Here is a 22,451-nt window from a genome sequence, read left to right on the forward strand (position 1 = left end):
TAAAATAGACAGTAATGATGCAGTACATCACATGCAGAGATGTGCTGAAAATGCTGCAAAAGGTATAATACAACAATATCTGAAGAAAGTTATTTTTTCTATATTTTTTTCGAAAAAAAAGTAGAACAAAATAACAACAGCTCACCAAAGCTAAAAAATAAGAACCCAAACAACAGGTATTTTTGAGCAACAGTTGTTAAGAACGAATCGTACAGACATCGTGTTGTTGTATCTGTATTACAAATGTGTCACTATCCAAAAGTGTGGACAGTGTTAATGTTGTAGTAGTGGTAGAAAGTTTCACAGTGTTTTAAGAAAGAAAATATGGAACTAGAAGTAGATAATTTCAGATGGAAGTATCTGAATTGAGTGGAAGACAGAAAGTACTGAGAGAGAAAAACGTTTTTGGTGCCACATTTTACAAAAAAAATGGAAAAAACATTCACACTTGGAAGGTAGAAGAGAACCCTCATAAAGCCTAATACAAAAACATAATAGACTAAAAAAGTAGGTCTCTCACAGCTCCTCTGCTGGTTTAAGGGTCAGTTCACTTAGTCCAAAAAATACTTTTACTAATATAGTATGGTGTGGTAGGTTTTTCTACAATTCTTAAACTCCTTTAAATGGATTAATTAGTTTTCATTGCTAGGCACTATAAACATATTTTGTATGAGTATGGATCTGCCCAAATATGGGCAAATCATCTATAATAAATGTGAACTAACCCTTTAAAGGATGTTTTTAATATTACGAAGTCTCCATGAGAAAAAAAAGACTTAACCGTTTCACACATTTTAAAGCAGCAATTGTTTCAATTAGCTCGCTAGATTGTGTTTTTGTTTGGAGTAAAACAATGGAAATTGCCTGTTTTGTGTTATTAGCGTTATTTCCTCCTGCCATGAAGAGCCACAGTCTCATTGCCTGCCAGTGAGTAGAGAGATTTTCACAAGCCCATCAAGAAGCAAGGCTTCCAGTAGATATAACCCATGCTATGGTAATCACATGCTAATCACAGTTAACACCAGCACAGGGTCCTATACTCTAGATTAATGCATCCGTGGCATATTCACGTTTCCATTAGCATAAATCAGGTTCACCCTGCCTTTGTAATTAGTGTTTTCATGTGAATGATAATAAGATATGGTGATTAGGTCAGAGTACTAGAATGGAAATGACTTGTCAGCTAAGTCGGCCTCAAACAGTTCCGCACATGATGGACTATCAATATGTGCTTCCTCAAGAAGCAATTAATGATGTTGAAAGATAATTGAAGTTTGATAGGATGTCGAAGCCAAAAGTAGACTATTAATCACATTTCCACAAGACGTCGTTTTAGTAGGATTCATATCGGAGTAATACTTGACATGTATGTAAAAAATGATTCAAATATCATTTGTATTATGGTGACTGTGAATAAGACGTACTCTCTGTGATTTTTGTGTCTGCCAGGATGAAAATTAGCTGTTCTATTCTGAAACGAGGTAAAGCCAGACATGTTTAAAATATGTACGTCAACTCTGAAGTGTGATTGTTTTTTCAAAAATGTCAGCGGGATGGTTAGCTTTTTTTTTTTCCTCAGCACTTGACCCTTCCTTTCAAAGGCTAACCTCCTTTTGGAGAAGGTTTTCCAAGCTGCAGGACACTTGTTTTTTAGGTTTGCGGATCGCCATTCTTTCCTCAATTAAGTGCCTGAACCCACAAAGGAACCTGCTCTTCCAAAGCCTGTAACAACAACCTCTTTCACCCCTGTTCTTCTGCAATCAGCTCACAATAAAGCCTTTCTTGTCCTTGTCCAAGTATGAGTGCATACATGTGTATCACGTGTGCACAAGATCAGTGTGCTCTGCAGGCATGTGAAGAAATATGTATAGGTGCGATGCACACCTGTGTACTTTGATGGAGTACACACACACTAGGTGAAGGTGGGGTTTAACTCTTTGTGGGTTTTTTTTGTCCCTCGGGACACCCTTTCCTCCTGACACCTCTGACATGGAGCATTCCTCCCAGACTGGTGACCCCACATGACGGACGGGAACCTCCATGCCTATAACCAACTGATGAGACTGTCTGCAGTCCCGAGAGACAGAAAGGCAGAGGTTGTGATCAGGAATGTGCAAAAAAATAAATAAATAATAGAAATAGTTCTATTAATCAATAAGTGTCCAGAATAGAACTAAGAACATAATATGATGTGATCAAAAATTAAAATAAAAACAACTCCTGATCTTCCATCATGATAGTTCAATGTGTGTCTTTAACTAGAATTATTTCTCATTCAACCTGACACCCCTGTTTCCATGGTAATTTATGAGGCTTGACCTGTAAATCTGAACACGCAGGTCTACTTTATGCTTATCATAACCCCTCTTTGAACTGTTTGGTAGTGAGCACATCTTTCTCACACTCTAAAAGCTGAAAAACGATAGTCATGACGAGCATAAGGTGAAGGTTAGGATAAAGGTAAAGTTTAGGTTACATTTGGTTAGGTTGTAGTTTAGCCCTATAAAGTTATAATATTAACACCAAAAGATTTGGTCATTTCATCTATGCATTACATACTTTTATTTATGTGAAGCTGGCTGAGGAATAGCTGAATGAGAGATTCTCAAACAGGGGCAGTAATTTGCAGAGTGTGTTTCTAAGTTATTCCAGCTCCCTACAGCTCAGCAGTGGCTGACCCCTCTCCCCTTCTGTCTGCTAAGAGGCCTACGGGGAGGAATCAGCCCAAATTACCTTTATTGATCCAGAGAGACAGGTGAATACCAAGCAGGTCTCTTTTCCCTTCACTTGTCTTATCTCTCATCCAGTATTTCCCTCTCTCCATCCCCCTCCTCGCCTGCAAGGAGAGACAATATAAAAAACAGGGAGATTTTTATGTGAGAGGGGCCATTCCCAACCACCACACATTATTGTATCAGCCACCACGGTGATTTACTGTTTGCATTCAGGCTGCCGTGATTAAACCTGCCTTGTTGTCGTTGCTCATCTTTCACCATGCCACTGAGTGAACAGGAATGGTGAGCGGCTGTTTTTCTGCCTCCAATCCACCGTTGTCCTTTCGCCCCAGCATACAAATCACTGTGGCAGTGGAAAAGATACTCCATTAGGTCCAACTCTGAGTTAAATCAATGCGTGACTTATCAAATGAAATAGGGGATTATGAGGTAATCACCTGACAAACGTTGCTGAAATTGTAATTATCTCCACTGCACACATCTCAAAGAAGACCAAACTAACTATTTAAGTGGAGGCTGTAGAAAAGCACAACAGCTATATCTCTCCTAGAAAGCAGTGTGCGTCAGGATGTTTATGTGCAGAGTAATGCATATAAAGGCATTCATTCCACAAAAATAACATGCTTCAGATTCTCATTAGTGGTCAGTCTTTCTGTTTTTGCTTAATCACACCCAGAGGTCAGTATGACAGGTGCTGACGAAAAGGATCTGAACTCCTCAGTCCATCTGAAAACAGGCAAAAACTAATCTTTGTTTTCATTGTCCTACAATTAACAAGCAAAGAACTTCATAAAAGAAATTTAAAATATTATAATTACAGAAAACAAGGTCATTATAATAAATACATGTATACATTTTGGACTAATTAAAAATGTTAAATAAGATTTAATTTAATTTAATTACATCATAAGTCCAAAGTTGTATATTTTATAGTGAGTTTAAATCTGTTGTCTCATTGTTTATGGTTACATTTCACACATTTAAAAGGCTAAATTCTCTAAAGACTCCATACTCCATCTGAACAGCATAAAATATAATGTAGTTTTGAGCCATTATTCCTCTACTGAAAGAATTAAGCAGCATCTCTTTACATCTAATTACAGACAATAGCCTTTCCATTGTTAAAAACAGTGTATTTTTATAATAAATGCCTGTACTTATACATCATAGCTTATAAGGCAAATAAAAAAACTAAATTAAAAACACATCTAAAACAGTGTAACAGTAACTGAAACATTCTGGTTACTGCTTAAGTGCAACACAGCCCCCATGTGGAAGCACTGCAGAGTTACACCACAGGCCCACTGAAGCAGTGGAACATTCACTTCAGGCTAATTGCTCCATCTGTTGGAGAAGGAGTCTGCTGCTGTGTCCCATCCCTTTAAAGCCATGACTACTCGAAGACATAAACTGGTACACCCTAGGGACTTTTATGACCTTCACAATAAAAGCATTTGCCACCATAGATAATGAATTATAAAAGTTTTAATTACATTGTATGAACCTTAAGGTTCCTTTCTATGCTAGGTATTCATTATATTACTTTTAATGTAACATTACTGAGTTACGTTATTGATGCATTAACATGCAAAATTTTGAAGTTTCCTGTAACAAATGATTGATTTTATTTTACTGATAATATTATACTGTACAATTCTTGGTGGCTTCATTTGTGTGTAAAAAAATTAATTAACTACATCACTAGATTGTGTTTGATAAGTTTATGATTATGGCTCCTTCTCCCTAGAAGGTCCCTGAAGCTTATATTTGTAAAGGTAATACATAAAAATCCAATCTTTACCAGTGTACTCACTGGTGTATGGTGCTCCTTGCTGGGCTGCCTTAAGTAATCTCCCCATTGTGGGACTAATAAAAGTTTAAAAAAAAAGCTAAAATCTTACACAATATAAAATATTATATTTAATTATTTTAAACAAAGTTTCGATGTTCATTCAGAATCTTGTTGTTTTATTCTGCCTTTTCTATGGAAACGCTAACATCTCCTCCATCATCACTGAGGAAATTAAAAGAAACCTCCCCCCCCTGGAAATTTGGTTGGAAGAACAACGGATTGCACTTCTTTCAGGAATGTGACAGTACGTAACATTAAACATGGATGTGACGTTAGAGGTGTTCTGAAATGAACAGGCATACAATGGTGCTCGCTCCCATAATTTTAGTTAAAATACAAGAGCTACACCGACCGTCAAGCTCTCAATGCCTTTCTTTAACCTTCATGATGAAAGAATTCACCACCTACAAGCAACATGTTGAATTCTAACAGTTTAAATTACAGTTTAAACAGTTTGTATATGAATTCTAACCAAAGGGCCTTGTCCGTGTTAAGTATTCATTATGTTACTTTAAATGTTACATTATTATTGTCGATGCTCAGTTACCACAGGCAACTAAAAATAAAATAATTAGATGCTGTGTGGGTATAATAATAATAACCTGATTGCTTTTATTAGTTATTGTAGTTTCCTGTGGTAAAGATACTGATAATATTATACTGTATGCTGCTTAGTGGCTTATAATAATTTATTATCTGCATCAGTAAATTACAGCAGTTATAACTGTGTTGGTACTTATCTTTTGTTCTACTAAACCTCCTGAATTTACATGTTTTGGTATTTGATGGTATTAGTGTCACATACATGCATTTTATTGTGATTAACGCCAGCGACTACCTAAAAACAAAGATGGAGCGTCAATGGACCTCAATATTGGTGTGGACTTGGGAGATTTTTGGGGTCAAGTACCACATCACACAGTGTGATGCCTTTACAAAGGTACAACAGTCTCTCTCTCTCTCTGTTGCTTCTTTCTGTTTAATTCTGCTTTTAAATTGTAAATATATTGTAAATATATTTTCTGTCTATCAATGATTGTACAGGCTTTCATTGAACGTGGGGGCATCATTGTGAATGACCCGGAGGAGATACCAGTGGATCTTTACACCCAACGCCATAAAATCTCTCAGCAGCGTCACACCACACCCCTCAAGTGCAAGAATATGCTTCTCACCATGCACTGAAAAAATGTTTTTGCATTGTGTTACTCTAATTTCCTTAGTAAAATAACATTTCAGCTCTTTAAGTGAAGTTCAATACATGGATGGCTCCTACCTTAATTGCACAAGCTTAAAGTGCCAATGTTGTCATCATTTTGTCCAGCTTCCCTGTTGCTTCTGTACATCCCTCCAGTGGTTTTTGCACTTGATATCCTGCAAGAAAATGAGAGAAAAGAAAAAGAACATTTGATTATGTTATTTATTTAATGTTATGGTATAAGCTAAATAAGACATGTTCATATTGTTTACATTCCAAAAAAGTCTAAACAAAGGACTAAAGCTGCGATTGTTGTGCTGCTTACATATTGATTTTGAGAGCAAAGCATATGTTTCCATATGCTTTTAGATAGCAGATGAGTGTTACTCCCCAGAGGACTTCATCGTGGGTCAAAAAACAACATCATCACTTCCTGGTTTGTGACTGCAAAAGCTTCACTAAAGATTTTTACCAGAAGAACTGGTTTTTAAAGAGACAGTCCTTGTGTTTACATTTGATTAAAAAGTGCCAATACTACCTAGGATCAAATATGACTCATTTCATTTTTAATATTATATCAGATGTGCTAGCTTTGATATGATAATAAAGTGTTGCAAAGCTACAGAAGTACTTCTGTCAGTGAGCAACAAGTCTGAGAGTTATTAGAGTTGTTCGCCCCCTTCTGGTGAAGTTACGTCCCTAAATGAAGTTAATGAATAAAAATCACAAACATAGAATCACAGAAGCATTGCAGAAAATCTCGGGGAGGATATAACTACATAATTTAATAATAGTTTGTGGACCCTTTGCAAAGCAAAACTAACAAAATGGTTATATTTGATTATTTTTCAACAAACTTTAATGCCAGCTGAACAAACAATTATGATTTGTGCCATAATAGCCTAATTTATTAAATAAACATTTTATTATGTGGCAACAACTAATTAAACAGAGTTAAACACAGTCTACCATGCAGGGTACCTTAACATAATGGTAGGAGAAACACTTCTTCATTCTGCCTCCCTGCCTGGTGTCTCTCTTTCTCATTGTAGTCTGTTACACATTCCATTTAAGAATAAGAATTTAAGAATTAGTTTCTGTTGTGTGTATGTTGTGTCTCTCTCTGCTCTCTGTCCAGGTGCACTTCTGGTGAACCAAGTGGATCGACCACAGCTGATTCCACTTGGTTCTCATCTTAGCCTATATAAACTGGCAGTGTGCACATCGGCTTGGCCAGTGGGCCAACTTGTGGCCGTGTACGCGTCTTTGGGGGATGAGAGCATGATGATCAGTACTGATCCCTTTCTGTTTTGCTTTTGTGTTTGCTTTGTCGTTTTGTTCTTTATTTTATTTAAAAAAATATTATTCACAGTCACCATTTCCGTCTCCTGTATCTTCCTCAGGCCTAGGTAACATTATTGTTGCTTCCCCTCATCCCCTGGAGTAAGCGGGGAAAGTAAAAAATGTATGCCAGACCCAAAATGACTACAAGAAAATGATAGAGATAAAAAGACGAAGACAGCAGCAAGAACACTTGTTAAAAAACATGAGTCCAGAAAAGATAAAACAAGGGAAGGAGGAACCGCATGTCAGACAATTAATAGAAGGATCCACAGCAACAAAGAGCATCATGTCTGCAGCACTCAGAGTGGCACCCACTGCCATTTGTAACCAGCAACATAAGAAATCCTTCTGCTGGTGCAATCAGCCCAAACCGAACACACTTTCCTACCAGACATGAACAGCAAAAACACCTACATCACTGCCCAGTGCACTTTATCACCAGTAACACCAGCAAGGCTTCAAGTGCAGCCAGCCAAAACCAGAAGCAACTTCTGGTTTACAACACATATGCATCAGAACAATATTATTATAATATATATATTATAATAATATTATTATAATATTAAGTTCATTATCTGTTCTTCTAGCTCTCCTCACTACAGGAAGGGGAGGAGTTATGCAGTCTGATGGCCACTGGCAGGAAGGACCTCATGTGGCGTTCTGTGCTGCTCTTCAGTAGTCTCAGTCTACCGCTGAATGTGCTCATGTAAGACAACAGTGTGTCATGCAGGGGGTGAGATGTGTTGTTAAGAATACTGAGGAGTTCCCTTAGTATTCTCTCTGTCACCTCCACCACAGACTCCAGCTGAACTCCCAGGACTGAACCAGCCTTCCTAATGAGCTTGTCGAGTCTGTTGGAGTCGGCCGTCTTCATCCTGCTGCCTCAGCACACTACAGTGTAGAAGATGACGTTGGCCGCTGAGTGGAAAAATATCTGGCAGACGTTGAAGTACCTAAGTCTCAGGAGATACAGGCGACTGTCTCTCCTTGTACAATGCATCAGTGTTACGTCAATTTCTTAATATGATATGAATTTCTCTGCATCAACAAACATGCATTCATAGCAAACATAAGTAAAAACAAACAAAAGTAAACATGAGGTAAAGCAGCACTGCTCCTGCTTCCCACTGAACAGGGGGCTGAGGTGTGAGTGTGGGAAGGTGGTTTATCAGGTTCAGGCAGCTTGCCTGGGTCACACTTCAACACCTCTTTTAGTGTCTGGGTTCACACACTACAGTGCAGCCCCGGCAAAGTTTGCAGGGGCAGCCACACTTCTCAGTACAAACAATGATACAAAATAAATACACAATCACATGTAAATTAAACCCTGTGGTATTAAAAATAGTTCATACTCATGTCCATCCATCCATCTATCTTCAACCGCTTATCCAGTTAATACTCATGTTTGCACAAAATTTTGAGGTCAACATAGTGGCCAGAAATTAAATTACATAAATATGGTGCCAGGGTAAAAGTGCTATCCATCAATAGATATTCATTTCAAATGGGCTACACTGTTGTCTTGAAAGTTCACAATAGTTGTGACATGTGTGAACAACAGCGGGTCAAACTATGCACTGACTACTGTCCACCCCACTAGGTGTGTACTCCTCACACCTAAATTCACACCAGCTCCTGGGAAAGAGCGGCACAAGTCTTCACCAAAGGTTCACCAAAGTTCACAACTGTCATTCTGAGGCAGAGTACAACAGTCAGCATATCAGAAGTTATCCTACTAATTTATCTTATTTTAAACTGCATTTGGTTGTAAGTACAGAATCACACAGTAGACCAGCAGACTGTGTTAGCTTTCAGAAGCCAATAATTCAGTCACAAGCCTATATATGTAAATTGCACCACCAGCCATTAACTAAAATAACCCAGACATATCAGTGCATGTAAACCTGTGGAGGAATATGTTCTCTAACTGGCCTGCAGTTCACATGCTTAAAGGTTAGAAGGTGATCAGATAACAGATCAGGTCTTGCTTTTCTGTTTGACTCCGGAGGCGAGTGATTTTCACACCAAGGTGACACTATTGCAGCTTTGACACCAAAGCTTGGGAAAGTCCAGAGAACCCCAGAGACTATGCTTAATAAGCTCTGGGCCATCATTGATCATTTTCATAGGTCAGTGTTTGAGCGTTTAATTTAATTTTCATTCTTCACAGTCATTTGTTAAGAAAAACCTTTTTGTTGCTTAAAATCCAGAGCCTATGTAGTTTGATGAACATATATCTTTCCTCCTACTGTAGATTTTGTATACATACAAGGTGGAGAGATAACATGTGCCTGAACATCAGATCATTAACACAGTCTTTATTATTGATATGTCTGCCGAAGTTCAGCAGTTCAGTGGCAGTGCCTTCCCCCCTTAACTCAGAGGCCACCCCTGCATCTCCCATTTAGAAGGTGTGCAAACTTGGCACTCTGCAAAACACCTAAAGATGCTCCAAAACATTCCCACGGGGGAGCTCAAAGGTTGGCACCAGTTGAAGAGTTCAAGAGGTCTTGCATTTATTCATGTTTTTTTCTATATTGATTCATTTTAGGATACATTTTTTAAACCAATCACAGCCCAAACCTTTTGTGTTTAAAATTCAAAGTGATGTTGGCCAGTAAATGTTTCTTATTACCTTAAGCTGGCATCATACAATATGGACACATTATATAATGAACACTGGATATATTTTGTGATTTACTCTTTAAAGAAAACAGCATTAATTAAAACTGTTAATATTAGGATTTTGTGTGGTGGAGGTGAGAAGTTCAGTGGCAGTGCCCTCCCCCCTGACCTCAGAGGCCACCGTTGCATCTTCTATTAAGAAGGTGTGCAAACTTGGCACTCTGCAAAACACCTAAAGATGCTCCAAAACATTCCCACGGAGGAGCTCAAAGGTTGGCACCAGTTGAAGAGTTCAAGAGGTCTTGGATTTATTCGTTTTTTTCCTATCTTGATTCATTTTATGATAAATGTTTTAAACCAATCACAGCCCAAACCTTTGTGTTTAAAATTCAAAGTGATGTTGGCCAGTAAATGTTTCCTATTACCTCAAGCTGGCATTATACAATATGGACACATTATATAATGAACACTGGATATATTTTATTTACTCTTTAAAGAAAACAGCATTAATTAAAACTGTTAATATTAGGATTTTGTGTGGTGGAGGTAAGCAGTTCAGTGGCAGTGCCCTCCCCCCTGACCTCAGAGGCCACCGCTGCATCTTCCATTAAGAAGGTGTGCAAACTTGGCACTCTGCAAAACACCTAAAGATGTTTCCAACCATTCCCATGGAGGAGCTTAAAGGTTGGCACTAACATGGGTTGAAGAGTTCAAGAGCTGTCTAAAGTTTATAATCTATCTTTAAGTTTATTTCATCTGGCTTTAAATTTTAGTTCATTGACCTTCCCTCTTGTGCAGCTGACATAGGGCATAAGGTGTCCATCTTTCAAAACAGTCACAGACTCACCCTTTGTGTTTGAATACAAAGAGTGGGTATAATTACCAGTAAATGTTTCATATAGGCTGACATCCTACCTGATAGTGGACGACTGATCCAATAAATGCCTTACTGTTTAAATAACTCCAGTAATCATTATTAAACTGTTAGGAATGTGTGCAGTGGAGGTCAGCAGTTCGGTGACATTACACAGTCCCCTGTGCTCACAGGCCACCGCTGCATCTCCCATTAAGAAGGTGTGCAAACTTTGCACTCTTCAAAACATGCTCTAATACTTTCCCATGGAGGAGCTCAAAGGTTGGCACCAGACCGATGACCGTGAGTTGAAGAGTTCCACAGCTCAAGTCTTAGGTCTATTTCCCGGCCAATGCAAGACTTCCATTTTACGCAATTTCCCTATTGTGGAATTAGTCCCACAAGGTTGACATGCTACATGATAACAACAGACAACTGATTCAATCAACACTGATTATAATTGTTGCTTCACTGAATAAAGATTTGATTCAATAGCAGGTTGAGGTCAGCAGTTCATGGCAGTGCACAGCCACCCAGTGCATCCAGATGCCCCCACCGTGTCTCCCACCAACAAGGCGCAAAAACTTTGCACTCTGCAAAACACCTGAAAACGATCCGAATTGTTCCCACAGTGTAGCTGAAGGTTGGCACCAACATGAGTTGAAGAGTTCAAAAGGTAAAATGTTTTAATATATATGTTTTAAAAATTAATCAGTGTGCAGTTCAGTATGAGTGTGATCATAGCTGCTTAACATGTAATGTTTAGCACAATATTTTCACAATATGAGGCAAAGTTATTACTAGTTTGTCTGTGCTTGGACTTTTTGATAGATGGTAATAATATTGGAAGTTAAACTGGATTCATTCACTGATCAGTGTTGTTCATTACAAGTCAAGTACTTTATAATTTGACATTAATAATTTTACATTGGATCCACTAACAGATTCAGTAACAGTATGTTTTTACTTTAATGTAGTGATAATCTGATATCATATGTCATACTGATGCATTTATTCACCTTAATAATTATAAATTAATACCTAACATTATTTTACAAAGGTAAAACAGCCTTAAGTTTTTTTCTGAGTTAAAAAACAATCAGCATTTTTAATGAAGTACTTACTATATATATATAAGTACTATATATATATATATATATATATATATATATATATATATATATATATATATATATATATATATAGAGAGAGAGAGAGAGAGAGAGAGAGAGAGAGAGAGAGAGAGAGAGAGAGAACTGGCCCTGTATCTATCGCATGTTATCTGTAGGCTATGTGCTGGTGTTTACACCTTCCACCTGCCACGCATTTTCCGCACTTTGGGTGACACTGCGCAGGAAATGGGGCGTTGAACCACATTGCACTTATCCGCGGGAAAAGAGCTGTTCAGGCGCAGGCAGGCGGATGTGTCAAACAAACAGCGTACGGATCAAAGAGTAACACTTGAGCAACATATACAGCTGTCACGGTGTCTGGTAATATTTTCAGGTTACAATTGCGTTATAATCAAATTAAAATAAAAGTTCCACAGACGCGTAATGCGTAAAAATCAACCCATCTTCCAAGTCCCACATCACTGGTCTCCCCTTTATCTCAGTGAAGCATGGGAGACTTCATTTACTCTTTCTCTCTAAACATTTCGTTTAATTAATTTCGCAACATTCTGGTACTAATAATCAGACCTATGTGAGTGAATAAAAGCTCCAAACACGTAAATTCATTTAATGCATTTTATTGCAAAATACCAGAGTGTAAAAATGAATAACTTAAGCATTTACTAAATGTAGGCGATATATTTACATGTATTTACAGGAATAAATTAAGAAAAGTATATATTATCACATTATTAGTCTTCAAGGAGTGTCATTTAGTTCAACTCCTTTTCCATTGGCTCCTCTTCATCCTCGCTGTCTTCATCGCTGCTGGAGTCCTCATAGGGGCAGATGGTCGCCTGGACCGGATAGTTGCGAAGCAGCGCTTCTGCTTCCCGGTACAGATAATCGAAGCATCTCTTTTTGGGCCAGTACAGCCTTCAAACAGAAGACAGATGAAAGAGTAAATACACTTTCCATGATTAAAAAGACACATATGTACGTGAATTAATTGATAAAAGTGTACTTACTTCACTGGATGGACGAACTGAGGAACTTTGGATTGTTGCGCATCAGAAAGGCCCCCAGGTATAGAATGAGCCTGAAAATTACAACCACCTCATTAGACTTCTTACTTTTTCAAGAAAGATTTTATGTATTAAGAAAGAATTCAAACACTTAACAACGTTCAGTTATCAACACTGACCTGCTGTGTGGCTGTGCTGCTCCCATTTCCAGTCCATGGTCTCCACATGTCGGACTGCTGGGCAGAATTGTTTCCGTTAAATCCTGAACGAAGTCCACTGTTGGTATTATAAGTCTCCATGGCTTCGGTGCTGATGTGCTCTGTGTTAAGTCCAGTGAGGATGTGAGGCTGAAGGCTGGAAGCCCCTATTTATCAGGAGGTCGGCAGCCCGTGCCAAATTGCGCTTTTGACGCGTCCCCAAGTGTTTCCATGCGTCACGGTGTTCAGGTGTGAAGTCACACTTAAGCAAACTAAGGGCCATATGGTCACCTTTCTGTATCTCTTAATTATGAATAAGGACTCAAAATGTCATTACAGTTTGAATCTTTATAAAACACAGCAATACGGCGCGCGGAAATCATGACGTATATCAAAATAACCATGTTAAATATGCAGGTAGATATCTATCTGATTAAAACTGCGATTGTGGCTTTCTACAGTCTGAATCTGGCTTATGAAGCCTAAATTGAGGGTGTATTGATTTGTGCACGGAGTCTTTGATAATAAATAAATATAGGTTTAAATCTAAAGTCGATCAACGTCAGACAATCTGCTCAACTTTTGCCGAGACAAACGCTGAACTCTTGATCCCCTTAACCTTTCCTTGTCTCTGCCTCTGCAGCCATTTGGGTGTGAGGTGTGAAGAAACACGTGCCCTGTCAGTGCGTGCTCGGTGGAAGATGGAATAAAGGCTCGTGTGCGGGTGTGGAGGGGTGTTGACACGCGTCGGCCTTTTGTGTATAAAACATCAGGATGGGTGCTAATAATGACACCTTGGCAAATGAGGAGCTTAAACGCTGCGCACTCACATATGGCAAACCCACATAATGATATTATGCAACCTTTGCAGGAGCTGCCCTTTATCATAATCCTCTAATTAAATATAAACATATATGTGTGGTCTTTTCCCCACTGTGTGCCAGCAGGGGGTAGTGTGGGCCTGCATGCTGTGCTGAAAACATAATGGGATCACAAATATTGGTCACAAATGTGCACAGAAATACGATCCAGGCTCCACTCAGGCTCCAGTATGTGTGTGCATTTACATTTAAACTCATCTGAAAGGTTGTAGCTTATGTAAGTGTCAGTTGAAATGACCATATATATACTATACACTCTATATTGTATTTGGAGTAGGAAGGTGTCTTAAAGGTGCTGAACCATGCAGGACCAGTATTAAATTTCTTCGCCCACTAGCTCGACAACACTACCCCTCTCCAGGGAACTAGCAGCAGCCAGGGCCTGATGCTAATAAGGTCCACACAGACCACAGCTAATTGGACACACTGCCCTGCTGCTGCTCTGTTTCTGCATTTGCAGAAACCTTTCACTCTCTTTTTTTCTATGCTTTCAATGTAACAGAAAAAAATATATAGACACATTACATGCTCAGACACATTATGAACAAACACAACCTCTTGTAAAAATGAGCAGATTAATGCAATACTTACAAAAATCCAAACAACACGGATGAACTAGGTCAGCACATGAGAGTGGTCATCAGGAACTCACAGTGTGTGTTGTTGTTACGGGTCTTCAGAAAGACATTCTGACAGAACAGCACGTCAACAGAGGGAATAAAAAAAAAAGGCAGAAGCAGTGAATGTGAGATCACTGCCAGCTCTGAATGAAGCAAAATTGAAATTTCTTGCCAAGAATAAAGAAAAACATCCCCCCACACATCAGTGTGCACACACACACAAACGGACATAATACAAACCACATTCACCATGACGAGTAATGATAATCCAAGATAAAGCCATTATCATTTAATGCCTCATGCCATTAAGAAAATCTGAACAAAAGATGACACGGAAATGCAGATGAGCTGGTTGTGGACTGTATACACACAAGGCTGCAGCTTATCAATGAGATGGCTGCTGAGAAAAATCTTGAACATGCTGTAGGGCCATCATTTTTCCCCATGTCATTTTTCCAAGCTTTTGTTCCACATCAATCTCATTTCAGGCTTCTTTCTCATGTGCTCACTATCCACAGCCTGTTTTGAGACCAAGTCATTTGCACTTATTTACCCTAAAGATTGTCCTGCCCAAAAATATCCTTCTCCATTGCTGCAGCAACCAAACAAAACCACCACATTTTGGGAAATCTTTTTTTTTATCTTAGCTTACCACCATAACTATCAATTAAATCTTTAACCATCTGCAGAACTGCATTTAGCAGCTGTCAAAGTCACATTTAAGCAGTGTTGGCAGAAGAACTGAAGCTTGGTACCTAAGTAAAAGTACAATTACCCAGCAAAATATATACTTAAGTAAAAGTAGAAGTGCTACATCAACAATCATAGTAAAAGTCTTAAGTACTTAATTTAAAATTGACTTATTAAAAGTAAAAGTACTTGTGCAATGAATTGTCTCTAAATATGCAGGGGGTGCCATTTTAATCCTGGTAATACTTATGCCTCTACAGATGTCTCTACTAGCAATAATTACAAGCAGCATCTTTTGTTTCTTGAAAAGGTCGGTGCACTGTTCACACTCTAACTTACTATTCTGCAGATGACATGTTATATACCAGGCCAAACCAATTAAGACATGTTATGTTTAATTCATTTATTTAACTGTAAAACTATTCAAAACTCAAATTGTGCTCTGGTAATAGCACAACAGTACAAACACAATAGGCTAGGAACAGTGTGCATCCAAGCAAGAACCGAACAACAAAGAGACATTTCTTACAATGAGCAAATCAGCAATAAATAGATTTTGAGGAAAATGCGAATTTGACCATTTAGCAGACAAACAAAACATAATGGGAAAAATGAAATACGTTTTTAAACAGCCATCAGTACTTTAAGCCTTCCTGTTCTGTAGCTTCTTGTTTGCAACGTGAAAAAGAAATCTGTATTTGTATCGTGCAAAGCATTATTCTCTGCTGATTGCAAAATCAAAAAATAAATAGTACTAGTTTGGATGCCAGTCAAAGGCCATGTAGTTACTAAAAAGGTATAGTGGAATATAAAAAAATTCTTACCAGATTGTTTTTTGACCCTGCCTGTTTACACAGACAAAATGTGCCCTGCAGTACTAAGAGCCATTCACATGAATGAAATTTGAGGTATTGTCAGTTGTGGTCCGTCCTCACAATCTTTTTGCAAATGTTGTATTCTGTATGGATATCATTAAGGGCCCTGGCAAGTACATGCATGTGCTCCTTTTAGCCTTCTGCATGTCAGAGCAACAGAACACCTCTCTAGGCTCAATCCAGTATAGTGACTCCTATGAAGCTCTGTATATGAGCTGTCCAGCAGTCTGTGGTAGATGCAATGAATTTAATGTTCTGCATTGTATTTTTTACTCTAATATTCATTTGCTTTGTGTTCTTTTCTTTTCTGTCTCTCAGGGTTGTATGCGACGTCACTGTGTATTCTGGGAGAATATGATGCATTAGAGAAATAAAACCAGGCTGCTCTAGTACTCCAAAAGAAAGCAAGGTCAGGTCATTGTACTGCTTGAGAAGTGTTCTGTGCTTTCTCTATTTAGAAAAAAACAGTGACAACAGCATACTGTTAAACATAATTGATTAACTCCTCAACCTAATTTAAAACACAATGTAAGCAAAATCATGTGCAAATTTGCCTATTAACACTAACCTAACAACCCAGAAGGGGCTTCACTAATTATGTGGTGTACTGCTGTTATAAACATGGAGTGAAAAACGAACTACTGACCAGAGACAAGCGGAAAACATCAGTGTTCATAGCAGACCATAACCTAGAGCTAGCAGGCTAGCTTGACATAGATAACCTACATACCTACTTTCTCTTACTACTGCATTAAATAAATGATGAACATACACTAATTGTAATGCTACTGTTGTAGCTAACAGTATAATATCATGTCAGTAACAGAATTGAGGCTATTAATTTAGCATAGCAAACACTCCGATTACCTCAGCATGTTTCTTCAAATTTGAGGGTGAATTCTTAAAAGCCAGCAACTCTTTTGTTGAGGCCGACAGGGCATGGACCAGGATATATATGAATCATTTTTGGGCCCTCTAAATTTAAAAAGATCCTTTAAATATGGCCACGGGTGTCTCAGTTTAGCAAGATCAATGTTCAATGTTAGCAAACTCTGGTGCAGTCTGGTGCGCCGCTGTACTGCTGCCAAGAGTGAGCTGTGCTGTCATTGGAGCTGACAGAACCACCTGAAACTTCAGAAATAGAAACACTATCTATATTTTTGTATTACAAAATGTATTAAATTGTAACAAGTGAGGACAAACATTGTGGAATAGAAAGTATAGATAATAGCTGCAAAATATAATGGAGTAAAAGTATACACCATCATATTTACTTAAGTAAAGTATAAAGTACAGATACTTAGTTACATTCCACCAAAAAAAAAAAAAAAAAATTCCACCACTATTTGACTGATTTTGTGTGTGCTTATTTTTAGTATTTCAGTTGTGTTACTCTACATTAACTTACAGTCTAATTTCCTTCAATCTGACTTTTTTTGGCGTTTTATCTCTGTCGTGTATTTTTGAATGAAGCTGTGGGGATCAAAAACTGAAAAAACTGAAAACCGTTGATAGTTAAAGGTAAAATTGCCTAGAATGTCAGACTGGACAGGTAAAATATATATACTTAAAAATAACATAAAAACAGAGTTTAGGTTTGAATATGTGAGCTTCTACATTTAGCCACTATATGCCCTATAAAACAGTGATGCCACAAGGTTAGTTTAATGTAATCCTGACCCAGTGGCATTGACTCTCTGCTCTCATCACCCAGGTGTGAATGTTTTCCTTGTTAATCCAGGCTTAACAGGCAAAACATTCCTCTGTGTGGCAACAGAAGGGAGTAGAGGTGACTCCTGAAAAAGAAACCACATTCTTGCATCCAGCTGGTATTCAGAGCTTTGAGCAAAAGCTGTAGGTTCAAATTGTATTCTAAGAAGATGTAGGCATTTCTATTCATACAGTCACTTTTGCTCTGCAGTGAGGTAATCACATACGGATTGCACATAAGGATATAGCGCACACACACAGACACAGAGTCTCTCTTTCTTTTGTAAGATGCCTTTTGTAATTGTATTCTGCCCACATATTAAATGATCAATGACCACAAAGGCACATGTGATGGAGGCAGTTAATAACACTGCATCATTTATCCATCAAGCACCAGCCACAAATCCAATGCCTGTATGCTTTTCAAACCCTCATCCTTCAGGAGCTACACTTAAAAGATGGACATGAAGTTTCCCAGCATATGTCTGTGTGGTGTTCTTTGAGCACTTGGGTAATGTTCAGAGAATGGCAATAGGGAAGGTCAGACTGATCCAGATGTTTAATTAAAGTCCACAATGTTCCCTTGGAAACCACCTCATGTACTGTATAGAACCAGGCAGAATTCAGAGAAAAACACCGACATAGGAATTCAATCACACACAATAAAGAATGAAGCAGCTGATCAGTGGATCAAATTGAAAGGACACAGCAGTACTTGTACAGACACTTCAGGTCTTGTTGTTCAAGGAGTATTGATCCATGACATCACATACATACCAAAATAGTATCCTGTTAAGAGTCTTCCAAACCTATCATGATGTTCTCCATTTGTCATTGATTTATCTTTCATTTTGTTTATTCTGTACCATCTTTCTCATTTTAGTTACTGACCCTCTATCACAGAGAGACGCTTCATAAATCTCTGAGCATGGGTCAGGGTGACACTATTCTCTTCCTGCTTATACTGAGATTATGTATTGTGACAGCTCAATAAGCAGCACAGTTTTGGGTTGACAAAAACTCATCCGTTGGAGCTAATGCAGTGCAAAACACCACTTGTGTGAGTCAATTTGGATGACAAAGGAGAAAATGAGACTCTTTTAAGTTTGATTATGGGGTGCAAATGAAGGCTGAAGGAAAAGAATACGGCACTGTGCAATAGCCTCTGCAGCTTAGGGAATTCAATTCATTGTTCTGGAGAGACTCAATTAGAGACCAAGCTTATTCGCAGACACAAGGAAAATACAGTATGTCCATGTAGAAATACATACATGCATGAAAATGATTCTTTTAGTGAGAAAAGGAAGCAAAAATGAGACATAACAGAGGCCTGTGCCTAGGTGCCACAAGCAGAATAACACACAAGCTGGTGAATGAAAGAGTTTATCTGCAAAATCTGCACAATTATGCACTGCACGTAGCAGGAATGGTGATAAAGAATCTATGAATATTTTAAGGTGTCTATTAAGGAGTCTTCACTGTTTCTGTTCTCAAATGGACAACTTCAGATCAGTCAGAGCAGTGGGTGGTAGCAGCTTTAAAGCTAGAGCAGTCTGTGATCAGAATGTTTTTCATAGCAGGGAAATGAAGGAAATTATAGTAAATAAGAGCTAACTAGTAGAATGTTCTGGCTCACAGCAGCATTGGACACACGCAGTGCACTGAGGAATAAGCCTGAGAGCCTACAGATATATTTAACTCTTCCTTGTTTTTACAGGTTCATAAGAATTGAACTGGTTGATGTGATGAACTTACCTACAACACAGCGGTGAGTCAGGGGCCACAGCATGCAGAGCTCACCATCATTTAAATGCTTCAGAGGTCTGAAGGTTCTTCGGAGACTGGAGTGAGTCTCAGTGCTTTAAAAAACATCAATGATAAGTAATTGTGAACACAACCCCCTGATGATACTAGACATTTTATAATTTAAGTAGTCTCCAAGCGTAGCATTCCAATTACAGCTTAAATGAATACATATGTAGCATTTAAATAAAATTAATCACATACAGAGGATTTAGTCTGTGTAAACAAAGAGAGCCAGAGCTGCTGGAGATTTCATTCACAAACTACTGAATCCTTTGCTTACAGAAAAATAGTTTCACCACACAATAAATAAGAAACTAGGAAGGCTGGAATGATACAACATAAACAAAATATAGCTTAGCGTGACAGAGGAATGGACAATGTTACAATCTGCAGGTACCAATAGTACCTCCACAACACCTGACAGCAGGTAGCTATAGCGGCGCGGCTAGCTGCTGAACTGATGGGCTACTTGATAAGAGATGTAAAACAAAGTAAATATTTGGTCTTCCAACACAAATTTAAACAAATGCTAATGTTGTTTCATAACTGCTGAGCGTGTAAATAGGCAGCTGTTTTCCAAACAAGCTTACCTTATCCAGCAATCATTGGTGAAAGCATGATTAACTTCTGTTTTCACACGCTAGTGCCAATAGGTTAAAAACAGTGGTCGTCCAGCACTAATGCTAACATACTGAAGTTGCCAGGTTTGTGTATTTTCGCCTGTTTTTATAGTGAGTGTCACCGCGTGTTAAGAGGGATTCATGCACACGATATGGCAACTGACTGGCTACGTACTGGTACGTACGGACGTCTGGTAACATCTGCGTTTACGTGCCGTTAACTAGCATGTGCCACAAACTGGCATCTGAGAGAAATAAATTAAGTTTAGAGTTGTTGATATGGTAATTCTAAACAACTGAGACACAACGTTGTTTTAAATTGTCCTCTCTGGTTATAACTTACACCAACCCAGCTAATTTTCAATTCAATATTTAAGTTTTTGTTTGCTAAATTGTCCCAATGCATTCGTTTTAATGTCAATCACCCTAATTGATGTAAGTATCAGATAAATGTGTGTTATAAGAGAGAGGATGGAGGTTTTTTAAAGCTAAAGAAATGGTCTTCCTTAACCACAGAATGATGGCATTCTGTTGTCATCAGACACCGTTCAAAATTAGCCACAGTAGGATGCTAATCGGATTAGTTAGTGAATTAATGGGAACCACTGGGCTGCAGCACCACAGAGGGTATGCAGGCAGGTGGAACTGCATACCCTCTCATGTGAACTCAGAGTCCATTGTCAAAATGTAAATGTTTCAGCCTTGCTGTGGCTCTGCTAATAATTCACTCTTGACATTTGACTTAAAACAATAGTGAAAAAATTGCTTTGTTTGCATCATTGTGTTATCTGCAAGAAACACACACAGAGTGTTTGAGCAGCTACTGGAGCCATATGGCCTCAGGTGAGTTCTAGTAGTATATAGCCTACATTATTATACATTATATATAACACTTCTGTTTTTACTACTACAGTGTATTGCCCACTGATTTAAAACATGTCCATAGCACATGCATTCAAGAGGCTTTGCTTCCATTAAGCTTATCTCTCCAACTCCACCATTGATAATAACTGCAGAAGGCACACAGACATTTTGATAGACAGGCAGATATTTGGCACGTATTAGCTGTGTGTGTGTGTGTAATATTATGAGTTATCACTCCTCACTGACAAGAACCATTTCACTGCCAGCAACTATTAGACTCACGTTCTTTTGATCAAAGCCTGTGAAAACAGCACCACATAACATCTTACCATGACCACTGTGGGTAAAGAACAAAGCAACACACATGAGAATAGCAGATAAAAACACACCATGTGCAACAGCTTTCAGAAACCTAATGTATTATTAAAATGCTCAGTATTGATCTGCAGATGAATGTGAGACAAAACACTGTAGATAGCAAGCTTTAAAAAGGCCTCTTTTCTCATCACTAAAATACATGTGGACAGGTTAATATACTGAGTTGTAATCTAGTCAAAATATTTGCTGTTTTATATGATAATCTTGTGGTGTGATTGATTTTAGTTTCTTTTCCAAAACCTCCGGGCCTTGAAGAGATTACAGAATGGAATTTATCACAAAGGATGATTGCAAACTTTGCAGGCACTGTTACCATCATTATAATTTAATTTGTCCATGTATCTCCTTTAGCGGAGTAGCGTGGAGACAATTTAGGGCTCTGTGAAAACATTTTGCCGTGATCTGTGCACCCTATCAGACTCATTCAAAACAAAGATGTTTGGAAGTGATAACAGAAAAACTCAGAGAACACAGTTAGAATACAATCATCTTTCAGGTCTGAATCATGTGTATAGCAACCTCTTTTGTTTAAATGTATTTATACATAGTTTTACTTGTATGCTCAATCCAGTCAAAATCCGTGTAGTGCTGTTTTTGTATTCTGGGTTGGATCTGTCGAGGAGCCATCTGCACATCCCATTATGCCCCTACTGTAAGTTAAAATGAAACAATTCAGCACGCCCTTATTTTTATCGACTGCCAATGCTCTGTGGCAGTGCGGCTGTGTGAAAGGATAGATGTGCAGCTTAGCTTTTTCAAGCATAACACCAAGATCCTTTCCTGTGGCAGAGCTGTATTTCCAGAGGATCAAACCATATATTGAATGAATATAGAGAACACACAGGGACCTTTTACATGATTTATCAGAGTTACTGTGTAGTTCTGTGTTGCAGCTAGGAAGCATTAAGTCAGTGATCATTAGTGGCGTGTGCCAAGCACTGTGATCATCTGCAGCTGGAGATTGCAGAGCAGGCAGACAGCATTTCTGGGAGGTATTGAATGCTTTCTTGCCAGGAGTTTAATTTAATTTGTTTGTGCTTGTACCTGTGTAATATAAATGATAAAG

At 38.3% G+C, this 22,451-nt stretch overlaps 1 protein-coding gene across 1 annotated transcript; it reads right to left on the reverse strand.

The window, feature by feature from the left end:
• Nucleotides 1-12,492: 12,492 nt before the first annotated feature.
• ripply2 (ripply transcriptional repressor 2) lies at nt 12,493-13,043 on the reverse strand. Its single transcript, XM_028397841.1, has 3 exons — nt 12,924-13,043; nt 12,748-12,818; nt 12,493-12,655 (listed from the first exon to the last, which is right to left on the reverse strand). The coding sequence occupies exons 1-3, from the start codon at nt 13,041-13,043 to the stop codon at nt 12,493-12,495; spliced, it is 354 nt and encodes a 117-aa protein (XP_028253642.1).
• Between the last annotated feature and the right edge of the window lie 9,408 nt (nt 13,044-22,451).

Source organism: Parambassis ranga, chromosome 24 (genome assembly GCF_900634625.1).
Source record: "Parambassis ranga chromosome 24, fParRan2.1, whole genome shotgun sequence".
NCBI classification, from domain to species: Eukaryota; Metazoa; Chordata; class Actinopteri; family Ambassidae; genus Parambassis; species Parambassis ranga.

Coding starts and splice junctions, on each gene's coding strand:
- ripply2 (XM_028397841.1), bottom strand. CDS start 13,043: ATGGAGACTTATAATACCAACAGTGGACTTCGTTCAGGATTTAACGGA. Junction 12,819..12,923: donor GCAGCACAGCCACACAGCAG/GTCAGTGTTGAT, acceptor TGTAATTTTCAG/GCTCATTCTATACCTGGGGG. Junction 12,656..12,747: donor CAGTTCGTCCATCCAGTGAA/GTAAGTACACTT, acceptor TTCTGTTTGAAG/GCTGTACTGGCCCAAAAAGA.